Source organism: Trichosurus vulpecula, chromosome 4 (genome assembly GCF_011100635.1).
Source record: "Trichosurus vulpecula isolate mTriVul1 chromosome 4, mTriVul1.pri, whole genome shotgun sequence".
NCBI lineage: Eukaryota > Metazoa > Chordata > Mammalia > Diprotodontia > Phalangeridae > Trichosurus > Trichosurus vulpecula.
Window position 1 is genome coordinate 33,251,915 of NC_050576.1, and position 27,436 is coordinate 33,279,350.

The following is a 27,436-nucleotide window of genomic DNA, read 5'->3' on the forward strand; positions in this document are numbered from 1 at the left end:
CTGTGATTGATTCAAGGAGGTATACAGGGCCTGTTCCTATCCAGTTCTGATTGAGCCAACCCAAAAGTGTTTCTCACCCACTCAAAGCCTCAGAGCCAAATGGAATGGTTACCACCCCACCCTTATCGGTGTTTGTTCATTAACTTTCTGTTTATGTTTTATATAGTATTTGATATTTCCTTGCTGACTCTCTTATTAGGATGTCCAATCCTTTTGAGTATAGGGACTGCTTCACTCTGCCTTGTAGCCTAGCACACAGTAAGTACTGCTTGCTAATGGATTGATTGGTTTACTCAGAGCATCCCAACCCCTTCCCTGGCCCTGGAAATGAGATCTTTAGCCATTCACTGTTAGTATCTTCATGATTCTGAAGGCCTTAGATGATCTCCATGGAGCTTCATCAGCAGGTCCTTCTCATTTGGAAGGCACAGCTGGGCCTTTCCCAGATCCAGTGGGCTCATCGTGCTCCACAGAGTCTGCCTGCCCAAGAGAAGTTGGGGCAGGGGCCTGAGTTGTGCAGAAGAGAAAAGGGGCTGGAGTGGGGAGACACAAGGCCCTGGAACCAGCTGTGGTCTTCAAAAGCAATAGCATGGAGAAGCCCCAAGCAAAAGGAGAGACAGTGGGGGGGTGAGGTGGAAAAAGCCCTGAGTCTGAGATTCACAGACCTGAGCTTGAATCTTGCCTCTGTGGCTGGATTACCTGGGGGAGTCTGAGCTCCCTTAACATCCCCAGGCTTCAGATTCTCCCTCTTTAAAATGAGGGTCTTGAACTAGATGCCCAATGAAGTTCCTTTCAGCTCTAGACTAAAATCAGTGGTATGATGTGTGTTTCTATCTGGCACATCTCACAAATAAACTGCATTTAAAATGGCACCTTTATCAGACCCTTCTGGCTCATTTGGGGGGAGTCCAGAGAGCATGGGAGTAATCAGCAGAATCCAGAGGGCACGTCCCAAGCATCTCTGAAGGTGAGCAAGACACTGGGGGAGGGGGAGGGGAGAGTGGGAAGGGGGAGGGAAGTGCTGCAATCGCTTAACTTTTCACAGAAAGCCCAGACAATAGGCCAGGCCAGTAAAGGGCAGTTTATCCCCGTGGAATTACAGGAAGATGCTATTATTCATTCTCTGGACTTAAGTCGTACATTTTTTAACTTTCAAAGGACTGCCTGGTCAACAGCAATATAATCCTATGGTATAAATAGGTAAATGAAGGCAGAAGGAGGGGAAAGAAGAGAAGGGGAGGAAGAGAGAGAGAGAAGAAGAAAGAGAGATGGAGAGGGGAAGGAGGGAGGGAAGGAGGAAAAGAGAGAAAGAGGGGGGAAAGAGAAGGAGAGAGGAAAGGAGAAGAGGGGAGAGGGGGAAGGGAGTGAGTGAGAGGCAGCTCCCAAATTACCAGCCTTGTGACCCAGGACTTGGCACTCTGGGAGCTGAATTTGCTCCACGCCCAGGCCAAATATAATTCCCTAGCATGGAGAGGAGCCAGAACACCAGAGCTAACAGTTCCTACCTTTGCCAAAAGTCCCTGGGGCTGCTTAGGGACAAGCAGTGAGAACCTCACTTTTATCTCTCAACCCAAGGCAAAGAGGTAGCCTCTTCCCGGGGCTGTGAGCGGTCATCATTTAATTTTGTCCCAGAAGGAAACTCCTCCCCGACCCCCAACTCACCCCCAAAAAGGAGAAAAGCTTTGTAACAAATATACCTTGTCAAGCAAAACAAATTCCAGCATTAACCCTGTCCAAAAATGTACGTCTCATTGTGCCCCCTGAGTCTACCACCTTGGGGGGGGGGGTGCAGAGGTAGCCTGTTTCATTGGCCCTCTGGAATCATGATTGATCGCTGCACTGATCAGCATTCCTAAAGTCTTTCCAAGGCTTTGATTGTTGTCATCATTGTATAAATTGTTCTCTTGGTTCTGCTCACTCCACTTTGCATCAGTTCATACAAGACTTCTCTTGTTTTTCTAAAATGATCCCCTTCATCATTTCTTATAGAACGAAAGTATTCCATCCATGACCTCCATGAACAATATTTCCCCAACTGATACCATCCCTTTTGTGTTCTCCAGAGGTCTCCTGGGCCAGGACTTAGGGTCAGGAAGGGGAGGGGGGAGGAGGGGGAGGAAAGGGGAATAAATATTTATTAAGCATCTCTTATGCGTCAGGGACTGTGTTAAATGCTTCACAATTATTCTCTTATGTGATGCTCACAACAGTCTTACGAAGTAGGTGCTATTCCTATCATCTCTATTTTACAGATGCAGAAATTGAGGCAGACAGGGGTTAAATTACTTGCCCCAGATCACACAGCTAGTGTCTATGGCGGGATTTAAACTCGGGTCTTTTTGACGGCAGGCCGGCCCTCTATCAAACAGAGCCTTTCTAATTGGGAGGTGAGCATGGACAACCGCTCCCGAAGGACTTTTCCGTTAGTCAAAGTATCAGCCCGAGTGCCTTCTGCTCTCCCGGTCAAGAGAATGAGGGTCGAAAGAGCCGTCGGAGAGCATTTAGCCAAAGTCCCGCCCCCTCACTTTAAGGAGGAGGCACCTGAGACCCGGAGGGAGGAGGGAACTTGTCCAAGATCACCTGGGGACCGGGCGGCAGAGCTAAGGTTTGAACCCAAGCCTTCTGGATTTCCCAACTTGGAAAGGGCTCGGCTCTCAGGGAGAGCCTTTGTTTAGTGGAGTGGGGATGGGGGCACCAGGAAACAGAGACGGACTGGGCCAAGGGGCCAGCAGCTGCCTGGAGATTCTCCTCTTTTGCCTGCTTTTTTTCTTTCTCCCTCATTTTTCCAGAGTGAACAGGGACGTGGTTGGGATAAAAGAACCCCACTGGCTTGGTGGGTCAGCATGCTCTCCCTGGTGTGCTGCCCAAGCCTAGCTCTGGAGGCTGGCGGGGAGGCAAGCGGCCATCAGGGCAGGCTAGGACCTCGGCCAGGGACACTGCCAAAGCCTAGAGCCCGTGGCTCCCGTCTGGGTCTCAGAGCCCTGCTACTTCAGTCCATGGTTTCTTACCTCCCCCACACCCCTCATCCCTGAGCCCCCACCCCCACCCTCACCCCAGGAAGCTCAGTGGCTAGTCAGGACTGAAGGCAAAATGGGGAAGAAAAATGGGGGGGGGGCGCGATTGCTTGCCCCCCCCACCTCAACACTGCCCAGCAGCCCAGGGTAGGAGGGGCAGGAGGCGCGGCGGCCTCCAGGCCGGCGGCGGCTGCCAACAGGAGCACAATGGGCTTTGTTACTCCTGAGGAAAGAGGAAATATAGTCGTTCTCGCCTCCTCGCACGGCATTGTCCTGGGGGCCCCAGTCGCAGTTCTGGACACAGTACACATGCTATACGCGGGGTCTTGCCCTGCTAGCCGTTCTAATTATACCTCTGCCTCTGGGCCGCCACTGATCCATTGAGACTGGGACACTTGGGCGTGCCTGGAGTATTAACTGGAGTCATGGGGTGGGGGGCGGGGGGTGGCTCGAGGGTTCGAAGTACCCCTGCCAGAGGCTTAGTTCCCAAAGTCCACGCCTCCGTTCCGGGCTGGACAGGGTCAGGCTCTCTATCTCTGCGTGTGTGTGTGTGTGTGTGTGTGTCTGCGTGTGTCTGTGTGTCTCTCTGTCAGTCTATCTTCTGTCTCTGTCTCTGTCTCTGTCTCTCTTCTACAAGACTTTTTCTGGTTTCGGGAACCCGCCAGGGGAGCCCAGAGGTTAGGAAAAATGATTGGGGTTCTCGGTTCAGGCCACCCCGCCTTCCCCAGCTAGTGGACAGCTCCAGTTGGGAAGCCTTTCGGAACACCCAGCCAGTTCAGGACTTCTGTCCAGAGCTGAGCTGGGAGCCTTATTCTCATACGGGGCCTCTTCGAGAAGAATGGCGGGCTGGTCCTAGCGGTTCTGACACCTGGATCGAGGAAAAGTCCCAGGGCCCCAGGGGCAAGAGACTTTGTGGGCTAGTGTGTAATGTATGTGTGTGTGTGTGTGTGTTGTTGTTGTTACAGTTGTGCTTATACCGTGTATATGCTCTTGGTGCTGGCTGTACCTGCACACGCGTAGTATAGACGTTGTGATGTTTGTACTCACCGGTGTGGAGTATGTACGTGTGTGTGTGCATACATGCTTGTAAGTGTTGGGTGTGCGCCCGTGTACCTGTACAAGGCGCAGTGTGCAGGAACCTGTGCACAGCGAGGGGAGAAGTGTCTGGACAGTGCACACCGGTGGTGGCATGGAGTGCGGATGTGTGTTCGTGCACATGTGTCAGTACACAGCTGGGGGGACACGTCTGGACAATGTACAAGTGTGGGCACGGTGTGGGCGTTCAGGAGCCCATGTACAGGCTTGTGTCATGCGTGTGCAATGCACAGCAGAAGGGTGCCTGGACAATGCACAATGTGTCATCATGGTGTTCTGCAGTTGTGCACATGCGTGTGTCATGTGTGCAGTACACAGGGGATGTACATGCACGTACATGTCTGTGTGCTGGGGGATGGGGGGGCTGCCTCTCTTACTCCCGCCCCTCAGCCTCTGTCTCCAGGCTGCACTGGCACGAGCTCTGCTCCTCCGCTAGCTCCACCCCGTCCTGCCCCGCCCGGCCCGGCCCGGATCCGGCCGGCCCCGCCCCCTCTGCTGCTCGCTGTCTCCGGGCAGCCGGAGCCCCCAGCGCGTTGGGCAGAGCCAGCAGAGCTGAGCCGCGCGCTCAGGGCCGGGCCGCCTCCCCCGCCCCCTCCCAGGGCCCGCCCCTTCTGCCTTTGTCCCGCTTGGTAACTGGGATCCCCACCAATCAGCGACACACCGGCCGGCGCCGGCCGCCTTTTGATTGGCTCACTGCCGGGCGCGCAGCCGCCTCGCGCGGCCTCTCCTGGAGCAAGGCAGACAAAAGACGCAGGCTCCCGGCTCCGGCAACCAGCTTCTACCAATCACTGCGCTTCGCTTTGCCCCCGCCCTCCCCCCATGGCTCACAGTCTCCCGGCCCCAGCGCCCGGCTCCCAGCCAGTTCTTGGGTCGTACCAACATACTCCATTGTAGGGGGAAGAGCCGCGGGAAGAGGTGACTGATAGGGGAGGAAGTCCTGAAAAGCCCCCTCTTTGGCGGACGTCTCCGTACTTATCCTTCTATTTGAACTTCTAATGTGGCCCTCTCGAAGGGCTTCTGCAGTTCGAGACAGGGGCAGCCCGTGCTCCCCTCCCCCCATTGCCCCCGGCCGGTGCAGCATTGGTCTTTCCCAGGCGGGAGGCGGGGCCGGGCCGGGGGGAGGGCAGGCGGGCTGTCCACTCCCCTCCCTCCCCTCCCTCCGCGCCGTTAAAATGAAACTCTAGTGGCCGGGGCCGGAGCCGGAGCTGGGGCTGCAGCCGGGCCGGGGCCGATAGCGGGCGGCGAGCCCGGGGTGGCGTACGTGTGGGGAGCGGAGCAGCACGGCCAGCCCCCGCGGGACAGCGATGTACACGCCGCCGTGGGGCATGGAGCGCGAGGACGGCGGGGAAGGCGAAGGCGAAGGTGGCGAGGGCGGCGAAGGCGAGGACTGGAGGGACGTGACCATGCCCTACTCCACTGAGCTCATCTTCTACATCGAGATGGACCCCCCAGGTGCGGGGGAGGGGGGCCGTGCGGGGAGAGGGGGGCCGGGGGCTGCCTGCAGGGGGAGGGGGCAGGGGGAGAGGAGACGCCGTCCTGCCCCGCCGAGCTCTTCAAATGCTGCGAGATGGACCCCCCAGGTGCTGGGGAGGGAGGGGACCGGGGGCTAGAAGGGGAGGGGGACAGCGGGAGGGAAAAAGGGGACGACGTCCTGCCCCGCCGAGCTCTTCTAAGAAATCGAGATGGAACCCCCCCCCCCCCAGGTGCGGAGGGGAGGAGGGAGGAGGGACAGACGGGGTACCGTGCGGGGGGAGAGGGACGGGGGCTGCTGGGGGGAGGACAAGGTCCTGCTCCGCCGGGCTCATCTAATACAGCGAAGTGGACCCCCCCCCCCTCAGGTGAGGGGAGGAGGATGGGGGATGGGGACCAGCTGGAGGGGGAGGGGACAATGTCCTACTCGGCTTAGCTCATCTCCGACATCGAGATGGACCCCCCCCTTTTCAGGTGCGGGGGTGGGGCGAGGACGACGATGTCTTGCTCTGCCCAGCTCGTCTTTTAGGTCGAGATGGACCTCCCTCCCCCAGGTGCGGGGAGGGGGCTGCTGGAGGGAGGAACCGGCTGGAAGGGGAGGGGAGGAGGGTGCAGTGCTCCGCTGAGCTCATCTTCTACATCGAAAGGGACCCCCCCAGGTGCAGGGAGCGGGGGAGAGATTGGGACGGGGACTAAGGCTGGGCGGAGGGGGGGCACAACGATGCACAATCTGCTCTTCTAGATTGAAATGAACACCCCCCAAGTTCGGGGAGGGGGCTGTTGGAGGGGGGCGACTGGCTGGAAGGGGAGGGAGAAGGATGCTGTGCTCGGATGAGCTCATCTACTCTGAGACGGAACCCCCCCACCCAGGTGCAGGGGGAGCGGGCTGCGGAGGGGGAGGGGGAAGGATACCCTGCTTTCCTGAGCTCATCTTTTACGTTGAGAAGGACTGGGGGGGGGGGGGGAGAAAGCGGGCTGCAGGGGGGAGGGGGACCGGCTGCGGGGAGGCGGGGAGAATGCCCTGCTGCTCCTAAGAGTTCGTTCAGTTCATCTTATACGTTGAGATGGACACCCCCACTCCCAGGTGCAGGGCCAAGGGAAGCGAGTGCCCTGCTACGATGAGCTCATCTTCTGCATCGAGATGCCCGCCCCCCTTCACTGTGCGGTGGGGAGGGGGCTCGGGGTATATGATGCCCAGCTCCTCCGACCTCTTTTTCTGCATCGAGATGGACACCCCCTCCCTCAGGGGGTTGGGACAGAAGGAGAATGATGCAGGGCTTGTTTAGATGCCCCTCCTCAGCTTCGGAGAGGGGGGAAGGGCTTGGGGGGGGATTATCCATAGAGGGGGTTGGGGACTGGCTGGAGGGGGCAATGCCAGGCTCCTTGGAGCTTGTCTACTTCACGATTGGTGTGGGATAGGGGCTACTCCGGGAGGGCGATGACCGGGCCGGACGAGCTCATTTTCTTCCTCGACATATACCTTCCAGGCGCAGGGGATGGGACTGGGAACCAGTTGGGGGGGGGGTGTGAAACCCTACTCATCCGCCTTGAAATTGCCCCCCGGCCCCAGGTTCTAGGAGAGCGCTGGGGACTAGCGGGGAGGGCGTAGACGATGCCCTCCCTGCTCCGCCCGCCCGCGGGGCTTCCACGACCAGATAGAGCCTCCCAGGGGGCCCGGGACAGACTGTTGGGAGGGAGGAAAGGGTGCCCCAGCTCTTTTGAGCTACCCCCCTCCTCAGGGAGGTGGGGAGTTCAGGTGCACGGCCGCCGGCCGCTCCTTCCTTTCTTTCTCCTGCGTCCCCAGGGGCTGTAGTTAGAGAGCAGCCTGCCGCCCCGCACCGCGCTCCCAAAGTTTGAAGGAAGATCCTGGACTTCGACTGTGCTGGGGTTTTCGGCAGGCTGGGCAGGGCACGGCAGAACTGGGAGTCTGGGGTGGGGGTGGGTGGGCGCGGCTTTCCCCCTCCCCCCCCTTTTTCCATTTGCCACCTCCTCTCCTGATCCTAAGATCTACCTGTCCCAAGCTCTTGTATTTGACAATCTCACGGGTGGGGGGGGGGGCTGGGGCGGGGCACGTCTTCGGGCAGGGGTGTGGCAATAGCCCACCCCCCCTTCTTTCTTTAGCTTTCTTAAGTGCTTGCTCGTACGTGCAGTTGGGCGCTGACTTCTTTCCTTTGTGGGGTGCAGGGGGAGTAAGCTCTCGGCTGAGACTGGTGATAGTGGAAGGGTTTTTCTCCGGAGCGGTCTCCTCCTTCTGCCACCTCCCCTCCCCCTCCCTGCTCCCCCTCCGACGTCCTCCCCAGGATCCGCCTGCCATCCGGGGCTCCCAATTCAGCCTGGGGCCCCACCTGACATTCATGCCACTTTGATTCTTCCGGAGGTCGGGAGAGGCGCGGAGACCTTTGCAGCGGCCCATGGCCAGCCCAGCCGGTCACCATGGGCACTTTGTAAAGCTTTGTCCCAGGCCCTCCCTTCTAGGTTCTCTTTCTTTATGGGTCTCTCCACTAGGAGGGGGACAGGAAAGGGAATCTGAAAAGTGGCCGGCGAGGGGAATTGGGGAAGGAGGGGGGAGTTTCCTTTTCTTTTTCCAGCCTATATCCACGGTACAGTCAGATGTTAAACCTCATCTGCCTCTGTCCGTGGCACTCGATTCTTTCGATTTTGGACAAGTGGGGGGGCCCTCCTGACGCCTTGTTTTTGTTCCCCATGAGTTGTGTGTGTGTTTTAATGTCCCGAGGCTAAGCTTGCAGGATAGAGGAACTTCATTGAGTCTAATACTGTAGCAGAGCAGGTGCCTTTGCGTGGTTTTCTCGAGAGGTCTGAAAGAGGTATAGATGTCCAAGGGATGGGAGCGCCCCCAAAACCTTTCTCCTGGCCTCGCTGGCCATCGGTGACACATGAGAATTATGCTAGCTTTGTTTGTTTGTTTGTTTAGTTGTCTGCCTAGTCATAAAATGGGTCAGTCTGTAATTTGTATTTCAGAACGATATAAATGGCCCCTGGCTTTAAATTAATCTTCCTTTTTTCATTCCTGTCGGGCATTTTGCTTTTTCTCTAGCTTGAGCCCTAGAATTCTCCTTTATTCAATCTCCAATCGTGGATTGATGGCAGGGACAGCTCAGGAATGTTTAGTCAGGTTTGCAAGAGCTATTGGTCATTGTGGGTATTTTCCTTCTTTGTTTTCTCCCAACAGAAAAGACTCTGGTCTCTTAAATGTATTTGTGGTTTATAGGACCAGAAATGAGCGTATCATTGGTGTGTGCCCCGGCTAATAAAGCAAGGTTAGGGACTCCAGCTTTACATTGCGTAAGCTGCATTGTTCCCTCTCTGTCCTTTATAGACTTAGCAAAGAAAGCAGTTGGGGGAGGGGGGGAAAGAGACAAAAAGTGCCCCCAGGAATTGTTGAAAATAGGAGCCTAGTTACAGGGTCTGAAAAGGGTTTGGAAGCCAGGCTGCCACAATCAAGGTTGTATACCTGGTGGAAACTCAGTGGTTGAGGCTAGATAAAAATTTCATGGCTAGCTTGGTCATCGTCAGAGATCACAGCTTCGATAGTAATGTCGGCTAGCATTCGTGTAAAGCTTTAAGGTTTGTAAAGCACTTTACAGATGTTATTTATCTCATTTGATCCTCACGGAAACCCTGGGAGCTAGGTGCTATTATGATCCCCATTTTACAGATAAGGAAACTAAGGCAGGCAGAGGGAAATAGGCTTGCCCAGGGTCACACAGTAAGTGTCTGAGACAGGATTTGACCTCAGATCTTCCGGAGCTCCATTTACCGTGCCACAGGAAAGGTAGCAGCTGTTACATTGGAGAAGGCAGGACTTGAGTCAGACCCGGTGTCAAATCCTTCCCACCTCTAATACTTATTAGCTGTGTGATCCTAGGGAAGCCACTGATCCCTTCATAGCCGGGGTATATGGCAGGGTTGCCTCTTGAAGGGAGCAGAGAGCCCAGCTTATCTACGGCTCTTTCTAAGCCTGTCTCAACTACATGTACTTCTCTGCTTCAGGTGAGGTAAATACTTCTAAACTGAGCCAGATGGTTTAGGAGGAGCCTTAAACAATTCCACCCCAGAGGGAAGTGACTTGTCTAAGGTCACCAAGTTAGCGGTAGAGCCAGGATTCCACCTAGGTCTTTTGACGTCTAGTTCAGTGCTTTCATCACCCATCACCCCTATTTATGGTTGTGCAGTCGGAGGCTCCGGATAGGCAGATGACTGCATCCGGCTCTTTGTTGGTGATTTGGATGCATTTGCAGAAGGCCTTGTAATTCTCATGATTCTCAAATCTCCTTGTCCAGCTCTAAGCTCTCTGCTGACCTCCAGTCTCCCATCTCCAAATGCTCATTAGACATCTTGAACAGGATGTCTGGTAGACTTCTTAACCTCAGCTTGACCAAAAGAGAACTCATTATCTTTCCCCCAAATTTCCCCACTTCCAAACTGCCCCTTATTGTTGAGGGCAACACCACCCTTCCAGACCCCTCTTATCCCATCTGTTGTCAAGACCTGTCCATTTCATCTTCACAGCATCTCTGCTTTGACTCTGCCACCCCAGGTACAGGCTCCATCACCTCCAGCCTGGACCATTGTAGTGGCTGACCTTCCTCAATTCTCACCCTACTCTGGTCCACCCTCCATTCAGCCACCGAAGGGATATTCCTCAAGCACAGATCCAATTATGTCACACACACACACACACACACACACACACACACACACACCCCATTCACTAACTTCCAGGGACTCAGGATAAGTGATAAAATCCTCTATTTGGTGTTCCAAGGCTTTCAAAACCTCCCCCCCACACACACACAAACATACTTTTTTAGTCCAACCCTTACACCACCGCAGCACCCCCCGAAACACACACACACACACCCCTGTAGAAGATGCGGTTTTAGGTGGGACTTGGAGGTAGCTAGGGAAGTGGCAGCCAGGTGGAGTCGAAAAGGAAATTCATGGATTCTCTGCCTGGTTGGTAAAAAATCATTCTTGTCAGGGGCTTACAAGCTAGATGTGCTGACCCATCTTGTACAGGAAGCCTTTCTCAACTCCTCTTAATTCCAGGGCTTTCCCTCTGTGGATTGTTTGCAATTTATCCCGTCTGTATCTTGTTTGGATGCACTTAGCCTGTTGTCTCCCCTTACTTAATTATGAGCTCCTCAGGAGCCGGGACTGTCTTTTGCTTCATTGTATCTTCAGTGCCTAGCACAGAGCAGGTGCTTGTAACAAGTGCTTGCTGACTGACTAATGGACCCTCTCCCCTTTTTTGGCTCCCACTCCCTACTTACTTGTCGGCTGTGGGATCTCAAATAGATCCCTTCAAATCTCTGGACCTCCATTTTTTTCTTTGTCAAATGAGGGAGCCGGATGAGCCAATCTTAGGGGCCGGTCCCTTGCAGCTCCAAAGTCTGTGATTATGAGACCTGGACCTCAAATGCCAGCTGGATTGGGGGCTGTGGTCAGGCGTGGGTGGTGGGCAGACTTGGGAGCTTAGTGTGAGTCAGTAGCAGAGTATGGCAGCCCAGAAAGCCGGTGTGATTATTTTTTAAGGTTGCCTCATTCAGACAAGGCCTCCAGTCCAGAACCTGAGCAGTGAAAGTCCCAAGCTGCTCCTTCCTGGTCGGAATGGATCTGGAGCGTGACATTTGAAGAAGGACAAGGACAAGTGACCTCAAGAGCCCAGACCCTGGAGGCCCCAGCTGAAGGCACTGGGATGTGTGGGGCTGGGTCAGAAGAGGCCACAAGAGCTAGCCCCTAGTGCTTGGAGGGCCACTCTAGGGAAGAAACCATCCCCAGCAGGTTGGCTCATTTGGGGAGGCCAGCTGGGCCAGGCCCAGTGAGGACCTTTCATCAGTGGGAGCTCCTTATTGGCCAGGCCTGGGACTGTGTCCACCTTTCTTGATGGCCTCAGCCCTGATGATTCTTTATTTAGTTTGTTAACTAAATCTCAAAATTTCATTGGGTGTTTTTACTGTGTGCCGGTTACAGATTAGCTGGCACCAGTGCAATGACTTAGTAGCAGCATTCTATTACTTACTAATAGAGCCATGGGGTTACGAAAACCTGCATTCAAATCCAGCCTCAGATCTTTCCAGGCTATGTGACCCTGGACAAGCCACTTTCCCCTGCCTGGTTCAGTTTCTTCAACAATGAAATGAGGATCGTAGTAACACCAGCCTCCTACAGTCATCGTGAGGATCAAATCAAATGAAATAATATTTGTAAGTGCTTAGCACAGGCAGGCACATAGTAGGTGCTTATTAATTACTTAATTCCATGGGTGGGGGTGGGGGTGGGGGTGTAGGTATGTCCGTACATATGTATGCCGTACCTTATGGTTCCAGAGTTCCTGGATCTCTGCATGGTGACATCTCAGTTTACAAAGTACTTTCCTCAGATCAGCCCTGTGGATGCTGCAAACACTGTCATTATTTTTAATCAAATGAGGTAACCTATGTAAAGTGTTTTAGGAACCTAGATCCACTCTAGAAATGCCAGCTAGTGTTTTCCAGATGAGGAAATTGAGACCCAGATAGGATGGCTGGTAAGTGGCCTAGCCAGAACCGGCCCCCGGGGCCTGGCTCTAATGTGGGGCTCTATCCTGGCTGAAGCCCTGCTCAACGACACGGTGCCTAGTGTCTGGGATCTTCTTAGAGACTCTCTCCTTGTTCCTCTGGGACTTCAGAGAGAATTTACCTGACTTAAGCCAGCCCTTGAGGGGCTAGACCAGCCAGAGAGAAGGGCTTCCCTCCCAGTACCTCAAAAGCCAGACAAAAGGCTGTGGGGGAGCATTGACTCAGGTGTCCTGGAGCCCTCCATCAGCAGGGGCCTACATGGTGCCAGAGGGTGGGCAGGCTGCATAGAGAGCCCAGGCCCTACTAGCTGTTGAGGCTCCCGTTGAAGAACCAGGCCACCTGCAATCGGGTTCAGCTGCAACTCTCGAGGAGGATCCGGTGTAGCTTTTCCCCTCTGTTCAAGGGTAGGATTGTTTTCCTGTGAAAAGGGGGAGGCTTCTTCATGAGGCTGCAGACTGTGAGGGTGGGAGGTTGGATTCTGGGGCAGCAGGGGGTATCACAATATGTCTGCCATACAAAGCATCCTCTAATAAGGGAAAGGGAGCAGCCATTGTACTCAGAAGCTGCTCTCCCCGGGCCATGGCCTGGGGAACCAGGCTGCTGCCCAGAGGTGTTTCTGCTGAATGCCACCCTGGGCCTAGTCCTTAGCCCTCCTTGCCAGCAAAAGCCTACCAGGAGAGGCCTCTTAAAAATGGCAAGCTAAGCCCTCTTGGAGCAAGCCACACGAAGAAAGTTTGTTCAGTAAAGTGAGACAGGATTGTGAGTTCATGGGGAAGTTATGGCACTACAGTAGTCTTTCCCTCTACCTCATCCCTTTTCTTTGTCCCTTCTAGCCCAGGAGCTGGTGGTCCAGGCTGTCTTCATGGCAGCCAACTGGCCAGCCTGCCCAGGGTCGTTGCAGTTCCAAAAGTCTCTGGTCCTCTGTCAGCCATCCTTCCCTTTATCATGCCACCACCCCTCCCAGCCACCTCCCCGCCAGTGAGGGCAGAAAGGAGCCTTTTGTCTGCTGTCCCTCATCTCTCACCGTCGAAGACCTTCAGCGACGGCAGGGGCCTCAGGAGACCAGGCCTCACAGCCCAGGTGCCCGGCAGCCGTCTATCCAGCTTTTTTGAGGGACATCAGCAGAGGCTATCTGTGCCTTCACAGGCAGCCCAGCCCTTTGGGGACAGCTCTAAGTTGTTTGAAGTTTTTCCTATCATCTAGCCTAAATCTGCTTCTTTGCAGTTTCTGCCCACTATTCCTAGTTCTAAAGAATCTTGGGGCAAATAAGTTAATTTCTTCTAGGCAACAGCTTTCAGACACCTGAAGATAGCTCTCATAGCCCCCTGGATTTGTCTTCAGACTCAATTTTGCCCCCCACCTCACACCTGATTCCTTCCATGTATAAATCTGATTGTTCTCTGGCTTAAACTCCTAGCCATCTCCATCTGATCCGTTCTCCAGCTTGTCCTAAATGGGAGTGCCCAGAACTGAAGCCCATGTCCAGAGGTGGGCCGACAGGCCCAGGCGGGGCCCCTGCATCTCAAGATCACACTCGATTTCCTCAGCATCCTGTCAGACTGATCCGTTGGGTTGCTAGTCGCTTAAAACCCCCTGATCTTTTTCAGACAAGTTGCTATCAAGTCACATCTCCCCTACCTTACTTACACTTGTGAATTCAAATTTTAACCCCAATATAAGACTTTATCCTTATTAAATTTCACCTTATTAGATTCTTCCTGTGTCACAACCTGGCAGGATTTTTTGTGTCCTGTGATCCATTGTATCAATTATCCCTTCTAGCTTTGTCCTTCCCAAATTGTAGAAGTCTGATATCTCTGCTTTTGTCCTAGTCATTGATTAACGGTGTAAAGTGGCCCAGAGCCAGGCAGGAGGCCTGGGGTTGCCCCTCGGCCCTGGAGTGACTTGCCTCCTCACTGCCTTTCCTCATCTCTGCTTTTCTGCTGGGATTTCGGTGGGAATCCTTTCCTGACCCTCTCCCCCCACCTCTTCATTGATGCTTTCTCCCTCTTCTTCCAGTTATCACACACACACACACACACACACACACACACACACCTACACCTGTTTATATATTGTAATTTCCTTGAGGGCAGGCATTGTTTTTTATTTGTTCTTTGTTCGCCACCAGTGCCAGACCCTTGCTCCATGTGTATTAGATTGGAGCACTCATAGATAAGTTGACATTGAGTGTTAATGCTCAGGAAACCTTCCTCCCTGTGGTAGGTAGCTAAAATTGAGGGGCAGCCACTGCCACCTCCTTAAGCAGGGATGGGCTCCTGCTCACTGGAGGCCTTTCCAAAGGGAGGATAGAACATCTGGGATGCCATCAAGGCAAGACTTGGTCAGAGGTCCAGGTTGCACATGGCTTTTGAGGCCCTTTCAATTCTGATTTGGGCCCAGGGAGAGGAACAGGAGCTTTGTGCCGTGATCAGAGAGGGTGGGCATTATGGAAAAGGGGACACCTAGGCCCAAAGGAATGGTTGGACTACCACAGGCAGAGATGAAAGGCAGGGAAGGAGTCAGAAAGGGCAAAGAGGAGCTTCGCAGGAGCTAATAGCAATTCCAAGCATCAAGAACTTGGCGTGTTTGAGTGGTGGGAGGTTACTTGGGGTGGTGGGGTCAAAGAAGCCCTTGAATGTTCAGCCTCTGGGTCCCTCAGTCCAGGCTGTTCAGGTTCACTTCCTTGGATTATCCTCTCCCATCTCCGTGTTGGCTAGAGAGTGGCATGAGTAACCTTCTCAGGTGTTTTATTAAAAATTGGGGCATCACCTAGATTGACAGCATTCTCATGATCCACCAGTTTAGGAATCTTCTAAGAAAGAAAGGGTCCGCCTGACATGATCTGTTCTTGGGGAAGCTGGACTGGCTCTTGGTGGGCACTGCTTTCTTTCATTTTTAAAGAAGCTTTACGAATACCTTTTAAAAGCTCTCCCGGTCATTTTCTGTCTTATGCTTCCCCCTCCCTCAAAATGAAGAAAAGCAGTTCTAAAAACCGAGCTCACAGCATCTCCATCTGATGGTCTCTGTCAAGAGGGGAGGGGGGTTTTCATCCAGAACCAGACTGAGCCCCTATATTTAATCCAACATCAGCTGCCTTGTCCTCATTTATATTATTGGGATCGTTAGATAAGTTCTTATACTTTCATTGCTCTGCATTGCTTATGTTGGCAAATTCCTCAACCCAGAGGTCAAAGGATCCTCCTGGAGAGTTAATTCCTCCCACCTTGGTTCTTGTAACTGGAGGTCAGGAAATCCAGAAGCAAGCTAGAAGATAAAAATCTTAATTGGCATCAGTTGATGGGTTTGGCAGGTGGATGACAACCTGCCAAAGAGAGAGAGGGACACATAGAGAGTTTTACACAGCCTTAGAGCCGACATGGTAGGCAAAAGGAGCTTGTCACTGAGGCTGCTCATCTTCCTTCCTTCTTTCCTTTCTATCAGGGTGTCAGGTGTGATGCCCAGGGTCACACAGCTGGTGTCTGAGGCCAGATTTGAACTCGAGTCCTCCTGACTCCAGAGCCAGTGCTCATCCACTCCTTCACCCACTTTCCTAACTTGGACACCTTGGGTAGTAGGGACAGGGTGATTTGGAGGAGAACGTATTAACGTTAGGCTTAGAACTTGTCTACGTTGGAGTCTCAGGAGTTGCAAAAATTCAGTTTGTTCCAGCGGGCAATGCATTTCTCCGCTGTTAGCCTTATCAGAATATCCTGGTGGGGCTGGGAATCTCCAAGACTCTGGAGGCTTCCTTCTAGATCGATTCACTAGGGCTCATCTTGTTGAATAAAATACCAGCTGAGGGTCTGTCTATTTTTTTGACCTTTTCTGGGGAGATGTTTTCCCCGAAGTCGCAGGCAGCCTCCTCTACACTTCACACATTTCCCTGAATTCTCCACCTCTTGCTTCTCAATCAGTGAGCACCCCTTTGTGGCCAGGTTTCTGCTGCCGCCAGAAGGGCTGCTATCTCTCCACCTTTGAGATGGAGCCTCTTGGTTTGACCTCCTCAGATGGATCAGTTTCATTAACTTCCCCCACAGAATTCCAGATGGCTTCCCATCCTTCGTTGCTAGAGTCAGACTCCTTGTGCCTGTCTTCCCACAGCCCCTCCAGCGTGTTTTTTGGTGCTTTATAGTTTCTTCACAGCTTTGAAGAGGAACCTCAGCCTCATTCTCATTTGCATTTCTCTTCTCACTAACTTGGACCACTTTTCCATGTATTTGTTGATAATTTGCATACCTTTTTATTAAAAACGTTCCTTTCTCCTCCCCCTCCCCCCATCTCTTGAGGAATGGGTTATGTTCATTTTTGTGCCAGTTTCCTTGGTACTCTCAATGTCCAGTGTTGGATGAAAACTTCTATCCCTGCTCCACAACCTCTTTCATTGGGTTCTTTTCTAAATATCCATTTTTTTATTCTTGGAATGGAAATCCAGAATTCTGCCTTTATGGAAGGACAGATAGACATCAAGCTCAATGGCCTGGGGATTGCCAATTTTTCCATTCTGGAGCCTGCAGTACTTCTCCCATACCTCCCTGCTTGTTGTTACTTTGAGCTTTTTTTTTTTAAATTAAGAATTTATTTTATTTTCCCTTCCAAGTTGAAAAAAAAAGGAAAAAAATTCTTGTAACAAAATATGCACAGTCAAGTAAGACCAATGCCCCATTGGCCACAGCCAAAAGTGCCTGTCTTACTCTGCACCATGAATCTATCCACCCTTCATCATTGGTCCCATTGTGATCATTGCATTGATCAGACTTGCAAAGTCTTCCCACATTGTTTGCCTTTACATTGTTGTTGGTACTGTATACATTCTGTTCCTGTTCTGCTTACTTTAATCAGCATCAGTTCACACAAGTCTTCCCAGACTTCTCTGAAACCATCCCCTTCATCATTTCTTATGCAACAGTAGCATTATATCATGTTCATATAACATGAATTCATTCAGTCATTCCCCAATTCAAGGATACCCTCTTAGTTCCCAATTCTTTGCCACCACCAAAGAGCTGCCATAAATACTTTTGCATATGTAGGTCATTTTCCTCCTTGGTTTCTGTTGGGGCTAGGCTTAGGAGTAGCATCTTTAGGTCAAAGGGTAGGCATGGTTTGGTGACTTTTAGGGCATAGTTACAAATTGGCTTTCCAGGATAGCTAGACCAGTTCACAGCTCCGCCAACCATGCATTAGTGTGCCTATTTTCTCACAGCCCCTCCAGCATTTTCATTTTCTTTTTTGACCTCTCTGCCAATCTTATGGGTTCTGAGGTAGAACCTCAGAGTTGCTTTAGGTTGCATTTCTCTAATTATTAGTAATTTGGAACATTTTTTTCTATGTATCTTTTGAAAGCTTGGATTTCTTTCTTTGAAAACTGCTTCTTCATTCCCTTAGACAATTTATCAAATGGGGAATGGCTCTTGTTTTTATAAACTTTAATCGGTTCCTTATATATCTTGCAAATGTCAGAGAAACATGAAGATATTTAAAATCCTGTTAACTCTTTCTTTTCTAATTTTAACTGCATTGCTTTTGTGCAAAAACCTTTTAATTTTGGGCAATCGAAAGTATCCATTTTCCCTTTTGTGATCTTCTTTGTCCCTTGTTTGGTCATGAACGCTTCCCTCATCCCCTAGATCTGACAGAGGATTTCTCCTCTGTTCCTCTAGCTTGTGGATAATGTGACCTTTTATGCTAACTCATGTATCCCACATCTTTTGTTTATCCTTGCTTGAAGGACCTGTGATTTCATCCATGTAGGTGCTTCCACTGACACACATTGCCATCCCCTTGGTGACTTTGACCATAGCTTCACATAACCATTTATCACCTGCTGGAGAACCCTCTGGGCTTTTGAGCATTTTGGCTGGTCCTGGGGTGCCAGGTAGACTGGGGCTGGACCTTCCATGTGTTGTCTTTACAGATTGCTAAGAGGACCAGCAGTGTAGGTCCCAATTAGTGTGAATAAGGAGTCCTTGAAGTGGCCGCATTATTTGAGTTCTCTTTGCATCTCTCCATTGGGCTGGAACCAACAACTATATTTTATATAATTATACGTATATATAATTAGACACACACACACACACACACACATATAATTATAACATAGGTACACGTGACCCCTCCCGGGATTCCTTGCTTGCACTAATGGGGACCTAGCTGTGATGGCAAAGATCCCTGGCTTTGGCCTTGGCAGAACTGGGATTGGCTCTTGCCATTTGTGTGACCCCAATCTCTCTCGGCCTCAGTTTCCACACCAAAATCAATAGATGACCTCCAATGCAGTTCCTTCCTTTCTTCCCTCACCCCCAGGTCTGAATTCATGACTGTGCTCTATTAGCTTTGTTTTGGCTAACATTTCTTTACTTCTTAGGTTATGTTGGTCTCATTTTATTATCAATAGCCATGATCTTTGCTGGACTAAAGAGAGAATTTGTTCTCTCAGAGCAAGTAGGTCATGGAAAATATACATTTGAATCTCAAATATGTAGATATTGGCAAAATTCCCAGGCTTGTGACAGCGTGGAGTTGAGTCAGAGGTTGCAGTATAGATAGGGCCAAACGTGACTTTTAGGAGAGTACAGTGGCTACTTCAGGGACTTTGAGGGTCCTGAGCATACCCAGAGAAGTCGAATACAGGTGACCCCTTTTAGCTCATTTGTTGAGGGTACATTGTCAGGTTCATGTGCTGAGTGAGTCTGGTCTGCTGGGCTGTTTTGTTTGGGCTTCAATCTTCTTGCCAGTGAGGAGAGTCTATCCTCTGACCAGGTGCTGGCACTTGATATCGGGCCCACTAGGTCCTGCTAGGTCCTGCTAGCTGATTCAGCTCTGCCCTCCTCAGCCTGCCCTCAGCTTCTTGGACCTAACATGCTCCTCATGGCAAGCTGCCCCCAGCCTAGCCCCACTGGCTGTGGTGTGGTTCCTAAGAGGGGGTGCCAAGTTTCAGAACAAAGCACTAGGCCTGATGGAACAGAGCTCCTGCCTTTAAGGCCTGGCTGGAGGTTCTAGTACATAGAGGGTACAAGGGTGATTGCTCACCTGAGCTAGGAGCTTCTCCAGAGTCAGCTGGGAGTTGGCCTAGATTTTGTCAAGGCTGCAGACCTGCCCCACTGTTGTCTTGGGGGTTCAGTCATTCAGTGATTAAACATTTAGTAAGCTCCTTCGATGTGACCGGCAGTGTGCTAAGTGCTGGGGATTCAAACAGGCAAAAGACAAACAGAGAAATGGGGGAGACATGCAAACAATTATGTGCAAGCCAGATATATAGAGGCTAAAGGGGAAATGAAACAGAAAAGCACCAGCATTGAGGGGCATTGGGAATGATTTCCTACAGAAGGAGGGATTTCTCCTAGACTTGATGGAGAATTGTCTACTTAATCCTGAAGGAAAGAAGGAGCCACTGGAGTTTTTTGAGTAGAGAGATGATGTAGTCAGACCTGTGCTTCTGGAAGGTCCCTTTGGCAGCTGAGTGGAGGGTAAACTGAGGCAGGGAGACCCCCCCCCCTCAGCTGCTGGTACAATAATTCAGGCATGAGATGAGGAGGGTCTGCACCAGGGTGGAAGGGCAGTGTCAGACAAGAGAAGGGAGTGTACTTGAGAGATGTTCTGAAGGTAAACCCACAGGCCCTGGCAACAGATTGGGTGGGTGGTGAGCATAAGGGGTTGAGGATGACACCTAGATTTGTGCCTTTTTTATTGGGAGGACTACAGTGCCCTCCATAGTAATAGGGAAGTTAAGAAGAGAGGGTTTTAGAGGAAAGTTAATGAACTCACTTGGGGGCATCTGGACTTTAAGATATCTGTGGAAGATCCAACTCCAAATGGTCAGTAGGCAGTTGGAGACGCAAGACTAGAGGTCAGCAGAGAAGTTAGGGCAGGATAGGTAGATCTGATGACTGACAAAGAGATGGTAATTGAATCCAGGGGATTCAATCCATGGAATCACCAAGTGATGCAGTACAGAGGGAGGAGAGAAGAGGATGCAGGACAGAATCCCGAGGAACACCTCCCATTGGACAGTGTGTTCTGGAGGAGGATCCAGCAAAGGAGACTGGGAAGGAGCAGTCAAAGAGGGAAGAAGAGAACCAGGAGAGAGAAGGGGTGTCCTGAAAAACCTAGAAAGAGGAGAGTGATCAACAGTGTCAGAGGCTGCAGAGGGGTCAGGGAGAACCAGGATGGAGAAAAGGCCGCTGGATTTAGCAACCAAGATATCAGTCTCTTAATAGGTACTTCATATAGAAAGAAGAATTTCTGGTTCTTTATGTTAAAATTTCTAAAAAAGCTTTGGCATCCCACACTTCTGTAAAAGAGGCTCTTTAAAAACTGGAGAAGCAGTAGCGTGGGTGTTTCTATCTGTCTTTCTCTCTTTCTTCCAGCCACCAAATCTCCGAAATCTGGGTCACTGCTCAGAGAGGGCCGTTGGGATCTTTGTTGTGGTGTATTCTGTTTTTGAGTAAAGGTTCCTCCTAGCGTGTCGGGATGTCCTGATCGGCCTCTGGTCAGATCACTGGGAGGCCCCTGGCTGGGGGAACAGGGTGGCCCTTAGGGTCTCAGCCCAGAGCCCTGGAGCTCCAAGGCAGGTTCCCTTTTTCTTTGCAGGTGGAGTAGGGAAGGGCAGGGGACATCTAAAGGAGAAAAAGTCCCATTGGAGAGAGAATGTCAGATTCCAGAGGGGACACTTTGGAGAAAGGGTCAGGGTTGAGAGGGGAAAACTTGATGAAAAAGTCACCTTGTTGCTGATAGGTGGGAGGGGAAGGTTCTCCCCCAGGGAAAATCCTCTAAGATTTGTGACATGAAATGAATTAGAAAGCTGACTTTCTGCAAAGAAAGTTTTTCATAGCATCAGTAAATTTATAACCACACTATTTATAATATTAAATGTAGGAAATGGAAGGTTTGATTAGGGCTATTGGTCCACACAGAAGGAGGAAGACTCTCCCTGCCCATGGAGATGTTTCAGGAAAGGCCTCTTAGGAATTAAGGCCCCCACCGTTGGGTTCTTCCTTTGGAGCTCTGTGCTGATGGCTCAGCTATGGGGGAAGGGCGATGCCCTCCATCGGCCCCATGAGAAGGCCTCCTCCTGAGGCCCAGGGCGGGAGGGCGATTCTTCCCAGCTCCTTGCTTGTCTTTGTTATCTGCTCTTGGAAAGGGTTTTTATCAGAGAAGTTTTTTTTCTCTTATGAGATACTAATTTTCAGTGAGGGAGTATGACGTCAAACACAGGAACATGTCTCTGTTCTTCATGCTTTTGATCTGGATGGTGATCGCTCACTGCCTCTTTTCATTGAAAAGAATACTGAGATTGGAATAATTGCCAGAGAAATGTGGGGAGCTGGGCCTGGGCCGCAGGACAGCCTAGTTACAAGTTGGACTAATCAGACTCCCCAAGGGGGCCGTGCATCGTCCTCAGTGCTGGGCATCCAGATAGTAGCCTCTGGCCCTGCCTTGAGAAGTGTCCATCCTGCAAGAGAGTGGTGATGTTTGTAAGGAAAAAGATGTGTGGGGCATGAGAGAGTGTGTGTGTGTGTGTGTGTGTGTGTGTGTGTGTGTGTGTGTGTGTGTGTATGCCTGCATACACGTGCATGTGTGAGCATCATGCGAGTATAACATTGCAGTATACGTGTGTACACTGCATGCATGTGTATATGTTGTATGTGTGTGTTGTGTGTCTGTGCATGGATATGTGTGTGTCCATGTGTGTACGTACATATGAGATATAGAGGTGAGAAAGGGAAACACAAGAACTTGGGGTGTGGGGAATGCAGGGTTACTGGAGATGTGTGAGATGATACCTGAATTGAGCTTTGAAGGAAGCTAGGGATTCTGAGAGACAGAGACAGAGAGGGAAGGGGAGACAGAGAGAAAAAGAGAGGGGGCAGGAGAGGGGAGGGAGAGAGAGAAGGGGAGACAGAGAGAAGGAAAGAGAGGAAAGAGAAAGAGAGAGGGGAGCAAGAGAAGGGGAGAGGGAGAGAGAGAGGTAAGAGAGAAAATGAGAGGGGGAGAGAAAGAGATAGGGGGAAGAGAGAGAGGGGGAGAGAGAAAAGGAGAGAGAAAGAGAGGGGAGGAGAGAGAGAAGGAAAGAGAGAAGGAGAGAGAAAGAGAGGGGGAGAGAGAGAAAGAGAGAGAAGGAAAGAGAGAAAATGAGAGAGGGGGGAGAAAGAGATGGGGGAAGAGAGAGAGGGGGAGAGAGAGGAGGAGAGAGAGGGGGGAGAGAGAAGGAGTGGAGAGAGAAATGAGGAGAGGGGGGGAGAGAGGGAGAGAGAAAGAGAGAGAGAAGGAAAGATAGAGAAAATGAGAGAGGGGGAGAGAAAGGGGGGGAAGAGAGAGAGGGGGAGAGAGAAAAGGAGAGAGAAAGAGAGAGAGGGAGAGAGAGAGAGCAAGCATCCTTGCTTGCTGGGAGACAGTCTATACAAAGGTGTGGAGACAGGAATGTGGCCGGTTGAGAAGGAGCAAGCCAGGCGGCTCAGCGCTGCTGGAGTGTGGGGGGCAGGACACGGAGTTAAGTGTGGTCAGTGTGACAAGGTCAGCGGGAGCCAGGCTGGGGGTGGGGCGCCTCCCAAGGCCAGCCAGAGGAATCTGTACCAGCTCCTAGAGACAAGAGTGAAGCTGGAGGAATGGCCGGGGACACACTCATGTCTCTTGTGGGAAATTCAGTTTGTATTTTCCATTAGCTAAAGAATGTATTCTTTCTTACTGACATGTGAATATAGCTCATGATTCTCCATCAGGGATTAATGAACTTATTTAAAAAAAATATTCTGATCCCTGCATTTCCATATCATGCTTTCCTGTGTAATCCCATACATTTTCTCTTCTGTATTTAAAAACCTCATTCTTAGGCTTTGCTGGATTGACTGCTGGAGGGCTAATTAAGGCTGTGGAGAGAGGAAATGCTATGGCTCTGGTCCTAGGAAATGTTGACAAAGCACTCACTGGCCTTGCCTGCTGTCCTTGTGGATAAGAAAAGGGAAAAAACGGTCCACCAGAACTAGCAAACATCAAAAAGTCTGGTATTATAAGCAGTATTCCCCACCCGTAGCCCCCCACCTCAGCAGAGAAATGGGAGAAGGTGCTTTCTGGGGCCCAGCACAGTCATGGAGTTCTGCGTGTGCTCCGGCTTCGGCCCACTGCCGTCTTTGGGCATTGTTCCCCAGGCCCTGCTCATTTCCCTTTGCGACAGCTCATGTCAGGCTTCCCACGTTTCTCCAGTCACCATGTTTTTATTTCCGTTAGACTCACAGCGTGTTTAGCCATTTCTCAGTCGATGGGCATCTCCTTTAATACCTTTCTGTGTGTATGTGGAGCCTCTTTTTGGTCATTGACCTCCTTGGGGCGTGCGCTCAGCCCCAGTGGAACCTCTGAGTCAAAGGGGATGGATGTTTCAGTCCCTTTCTTCACGTAATCCCAGTTTGCTTTTCCGATTGGTTGGACCCACTCAGCTCCACCAACAATGTGTCAGTATGCTTGTTTTTCCACTCCAACACTGACCTATGTGTACTGGCCAAGGGTAGGGAGTAAAATGAAACATAGCTGGCCTGGGCAGTAGTACAGTAGAGGGGAGAGGGAGGGGTCTTTATTTCAGACATTGATAAAAATGCTAAATAGCACAGGTCCCAGCACAGATCCCTGGGGCACCTCACTGGAGACCTTCTGCCTGCCAAACTGATAGCAAACCATTAATGACTACCCTTTGGGAAATCTCCATGTTTTCCACAAGAACGGCCCGAGGGTGCTTTACCAAATGCTTCACCTGTTGGTCAGTAGATTTACCAAAACTTGTTAAATTTCATCTCCCAGTGATGTAGCCCTCAAAAATGGGGAATAAGAAGGGAGGGGGTGACCTGTGCTCGGGAAAGCCACACCATGTCCACTCCTTTTGAATGGAGCGACAGGTCTGGCTCCTCTACGTGCCGAAGCCTGAGGCTGAGTCTAATCAGATGAAGTCACTCAGGAAAAAGGCTCGGTCTTATACCACAGAGAGATCAAGTTAATGAGTTCAGGATGGTGAAGTGTAGTTATTTGGAGGCTTGTCTTAAAAGATTTGGGATCCTAGTGTATGGTAAGCCCACATGAGTTTGAAGTGCAGCCCAGCTGCTCCCAAAGGGCAGATGACCTTGGGCTGGGTGAAGAGAGGCCTAGAGAGCTGAGAGTCTGGCTGCCCTCTGGCCTGGGCAGGACTCACTGGAGGCCGGGGGTCAGTTCTAGGCCACAGCTTAGGGAGGTTGTCTGTTAGCCAGAGGGCAACTGGGATGGGTTAGGGCCTCAAGGTCATGGTGTGAGGGAGGAACTGGGGAAGAAGGCTTCTCCCTGTTCTGTTTGGCCTGCAGGAGCAGAGGCAGCCACAGCAGTAGCATCCAAGGGCCACCAGAGGCAGGGGAGGTAGGGCAGACTGTCAGAAGAGGACACTGGCTAGGGTAGATGTGGGGAATCCAGTTTGGATTTAATCAGAGGACCACACTTGAGGATTTAGAGGTCCACATGTGGCCTCGAAGCCACAGGTTCCCCATCCCTGGACTTGGGGCTCGCCAAATGTGCCTCCTTGGAGGTCTTCAGGCAGAGCCTGGATGGTCACGTGTTGGGGCTGTAGGAGACAGGAAGAGATTCTGGCCTAGAAGGCCCCTGAGAGCTTCTGATTCTCTTGTTATGTGATTTTTGAGATCTGGGCTCCAGCTCTTCTCTGGCTCTTCCTAGCTTTGTGACCCTGTGGTGAGGTACCATCATTGCTCTGGGCCTTGGTTTCTTTATCTGTTAAATGGGGTAATACTTTCCCTACTTACCCTATAGGGTTATTATAAGGAAAGGGTGATATAAGTGTGAGAAGCAGCTGTGGTCATCATTCCTAATTCTGCCCTTTTAGACCTGAAAAAATCATAGAAAACATGTCTATCCCTTTATTTTACACATGAAGAAACCAAGGCTGAGAGACCTCCAGAGACTTGGCTCGGGTCACAGCGCTAATGAATGGCAGAGGAGCAATCAGCCCAGACGCGATCGTCACCAGCGATTCCCCTTTTCATCTCCTTCCCGGCGGGGGGGGGGGGGGGGGGGGGGGGGGGGGGCGCAGTGCAGTGTGGAAGGGGGAGGGTCAGCCCAGACACAATTGTCACCAGCGACTCCCCTTTTCATCTCCTTCCAGGAGGGGGGGGGGGCAGGGGGCAGAGTGGAAGGGAGGGGTCAGCCCAGACACAATCGTCACCTTTTCATCTCCTTTCCCAGGGCAGGGGCAGAGGTGGGGGTCAGCCTCCATCCTCTCGCAGCCCTGGACATTGTAGTGGCCTCCTGAGCACCACTTTGTCCACCTTCACTCGGCTGCTCCAGTGACTTTCCTAAAGAATGAGTCCGCTTCCCTTCCTCGGGGATTCCAGTGACTTCTCTTGCTTCCCTGTGTGGCCCCCAGAGCTCCGTGCCGCCCACCTTTCCAGCCTTGCTCCTCTAATCTGAGGCCCAGCCAAATCATTCTTCCTCTGTTTGTGGCATAGGCTTCTCAGTCCCTGAGCCTGCAACCTCCTCTTCTCACCTCTGCCTCCATGAGAGGCCCTTCCCAGTCTCCCAGGGGCTTCCTCCATCTCATCTGCTGGTGTTCTCTCTCCTGTGAGAACCTAAGAGGGCTGGCCTGTCTTTGCTTAGTGCTTAGGGCCTGCTGCTTGGGAAAAGGCTTCCATGAGATGCTTTGGATTTGTTGGGTGGTTGGTTCAGCAAAGTACAGTCGGGTTGCCCCATTATGTGGTAGAGCAGAGGACCAGCCTTGGGAGAAGCCTGGGTTCACTGGGTACACTGAATGCACCTGGGTGTCCTTGGCCAGGGCTGCTTACCTGCTGCTTTTTGGATGCCTTAGCTCCGTAATCTGGCTTACAGGATTGTTCTCAGGTAGAGCATTGGGGTGAAAGTGGAGAAGGCCTAGGATCAAGACCCGTCTCTGACTCTTCACTCCCTGGGTCACCTTGGTTGGGCCAGTTACATCCCTACCCTAGGCCTCAGTTTCCACATTGGTAACTGAAGGGGCTGGTCTCAATGGCTGCCAAAGTCCTTCTAGGTCTAGGTCTGCAGCATGATGGCCCTGAGTGAAGCCCTTTGCATGAGAGCAACTCTGGGGGCCCCAGGCTGGCTGCACCCCAGTCTGGTCTAGGACAGTGGGACCTTTCAGGCCTCCATGGTAGGGGCAGGCTTAGGCTCCATGTTAGCTTGGGGGTTGCCCCAGGGGCCTTTCCCTCGTGTTTAGATGAAGCTTTGATTCAGAACAAAGCAGGCTTACTGGAGAACTGGTCAGAATAGTTTCCCAGAATCCCTGAGTTGGCAGGGAATCCCTGAGGTCGGCCTTACCTGAGCGTGACTCCCATTAACACCATTCCTAGCTAGCGACCAGCCTGGCCACCTTTCCAGGAGACTCATTCGGTCTGTCTCTTTCTGGATAGCTCCAAGTATTAGGAAATATTTCTTTCTCTACTCTCTACTATTAATAAAACAGCTTGGGGCCAAGCACAGATCCCTGGGCTCCTCCACTGGAGACCTCCGGTTGCAATGACACCAGACTATTAATTACTCTTTGGGTCTGGTTGTTGAGCCAACTCCAATTTACTTAGCTGTAGTCTTAGCACACATTGCTTTGTATTGTCCAGACCCAGTCACCTCCTCAAGATAGCCAATATCTATGGGGTTCCTTTCCTCATCGAGTTTGTTAACAAAAGTGGAAGTGAGGTGACTGGTCTGAGCTGGCCTTGATTTGGGTGTTCTTCTGGGACACACATCCACAGACATTTATTGGGCACCTTACACGGGCAAGCCATTCTGTAATTGGCATATGCCTTGAATGCAGGGAGATATGGCATGCAAGTTTGGGGTCTTTTGCCAGCTGGCTGGGCAATCCTTAGGGACTCCCAGCTTCTTAAGCCTTGGTTTCCTCCTCTGCCAAATGAAGGGGTTGGCCTAGGTGGTCACCCAGGAGGCCATTAGAGCAAGCTGGAAGAGAGGTGGGGGTCTTTGTGAGGGTGGAGGCCTTGTGAGCAGAGAGAGGAAGCCCGTTCAGGATCTGTGGCAGAGTTAGAATCAGAGACACCGCAGAAGTGTGGGAGGCATCAGGAAGCCTCCATGGGAGGCTAGAAAGTCAGGGCCCTGATGCTTATCACCTGTGGGCCCATGTGCTTCAGTTTTCTCTTCTGGAAAATGCAGAGGTTAGAGGTCTTCTGAGGTCCTTCCTGGGTTTATTTTAAAATGTTGATTGTCCAGCCATGACCTGAGATGACCTGTCAAAACGAGCTGGAGGCCTTGAAGGAACCTACTGTCACC

At 51.5% G+C, this 27,436-nt stretch overlaps 1 protein-coding gene across 1 annotated transcript in view; it reads left to right on the forward strand.

Moving 5' to 3' along the window:
* The first annotated feature begins 5,212 nt into the window (after positions 1-5,212).
* Positions 5,213-27,436, forward strand: part of LOC118848204 (phosphatidylinositol 3-kinase regulatory subunit gamma) — a 63,806-nt gene continuing 41,582 nt past the window's right edge. The window contains exon 1 of the mRNA XM_036757017.1: positions 5,213-5,561. Within this exon, the coding sequence (XP_036612912.1) occupies positions 5,414-5,561 (148 nt within the window). The 5' untranslated portion in view covers positions 5,213-5,413. The remainder of the gene's footprint in view (positions 5,562-27,436) is intronic.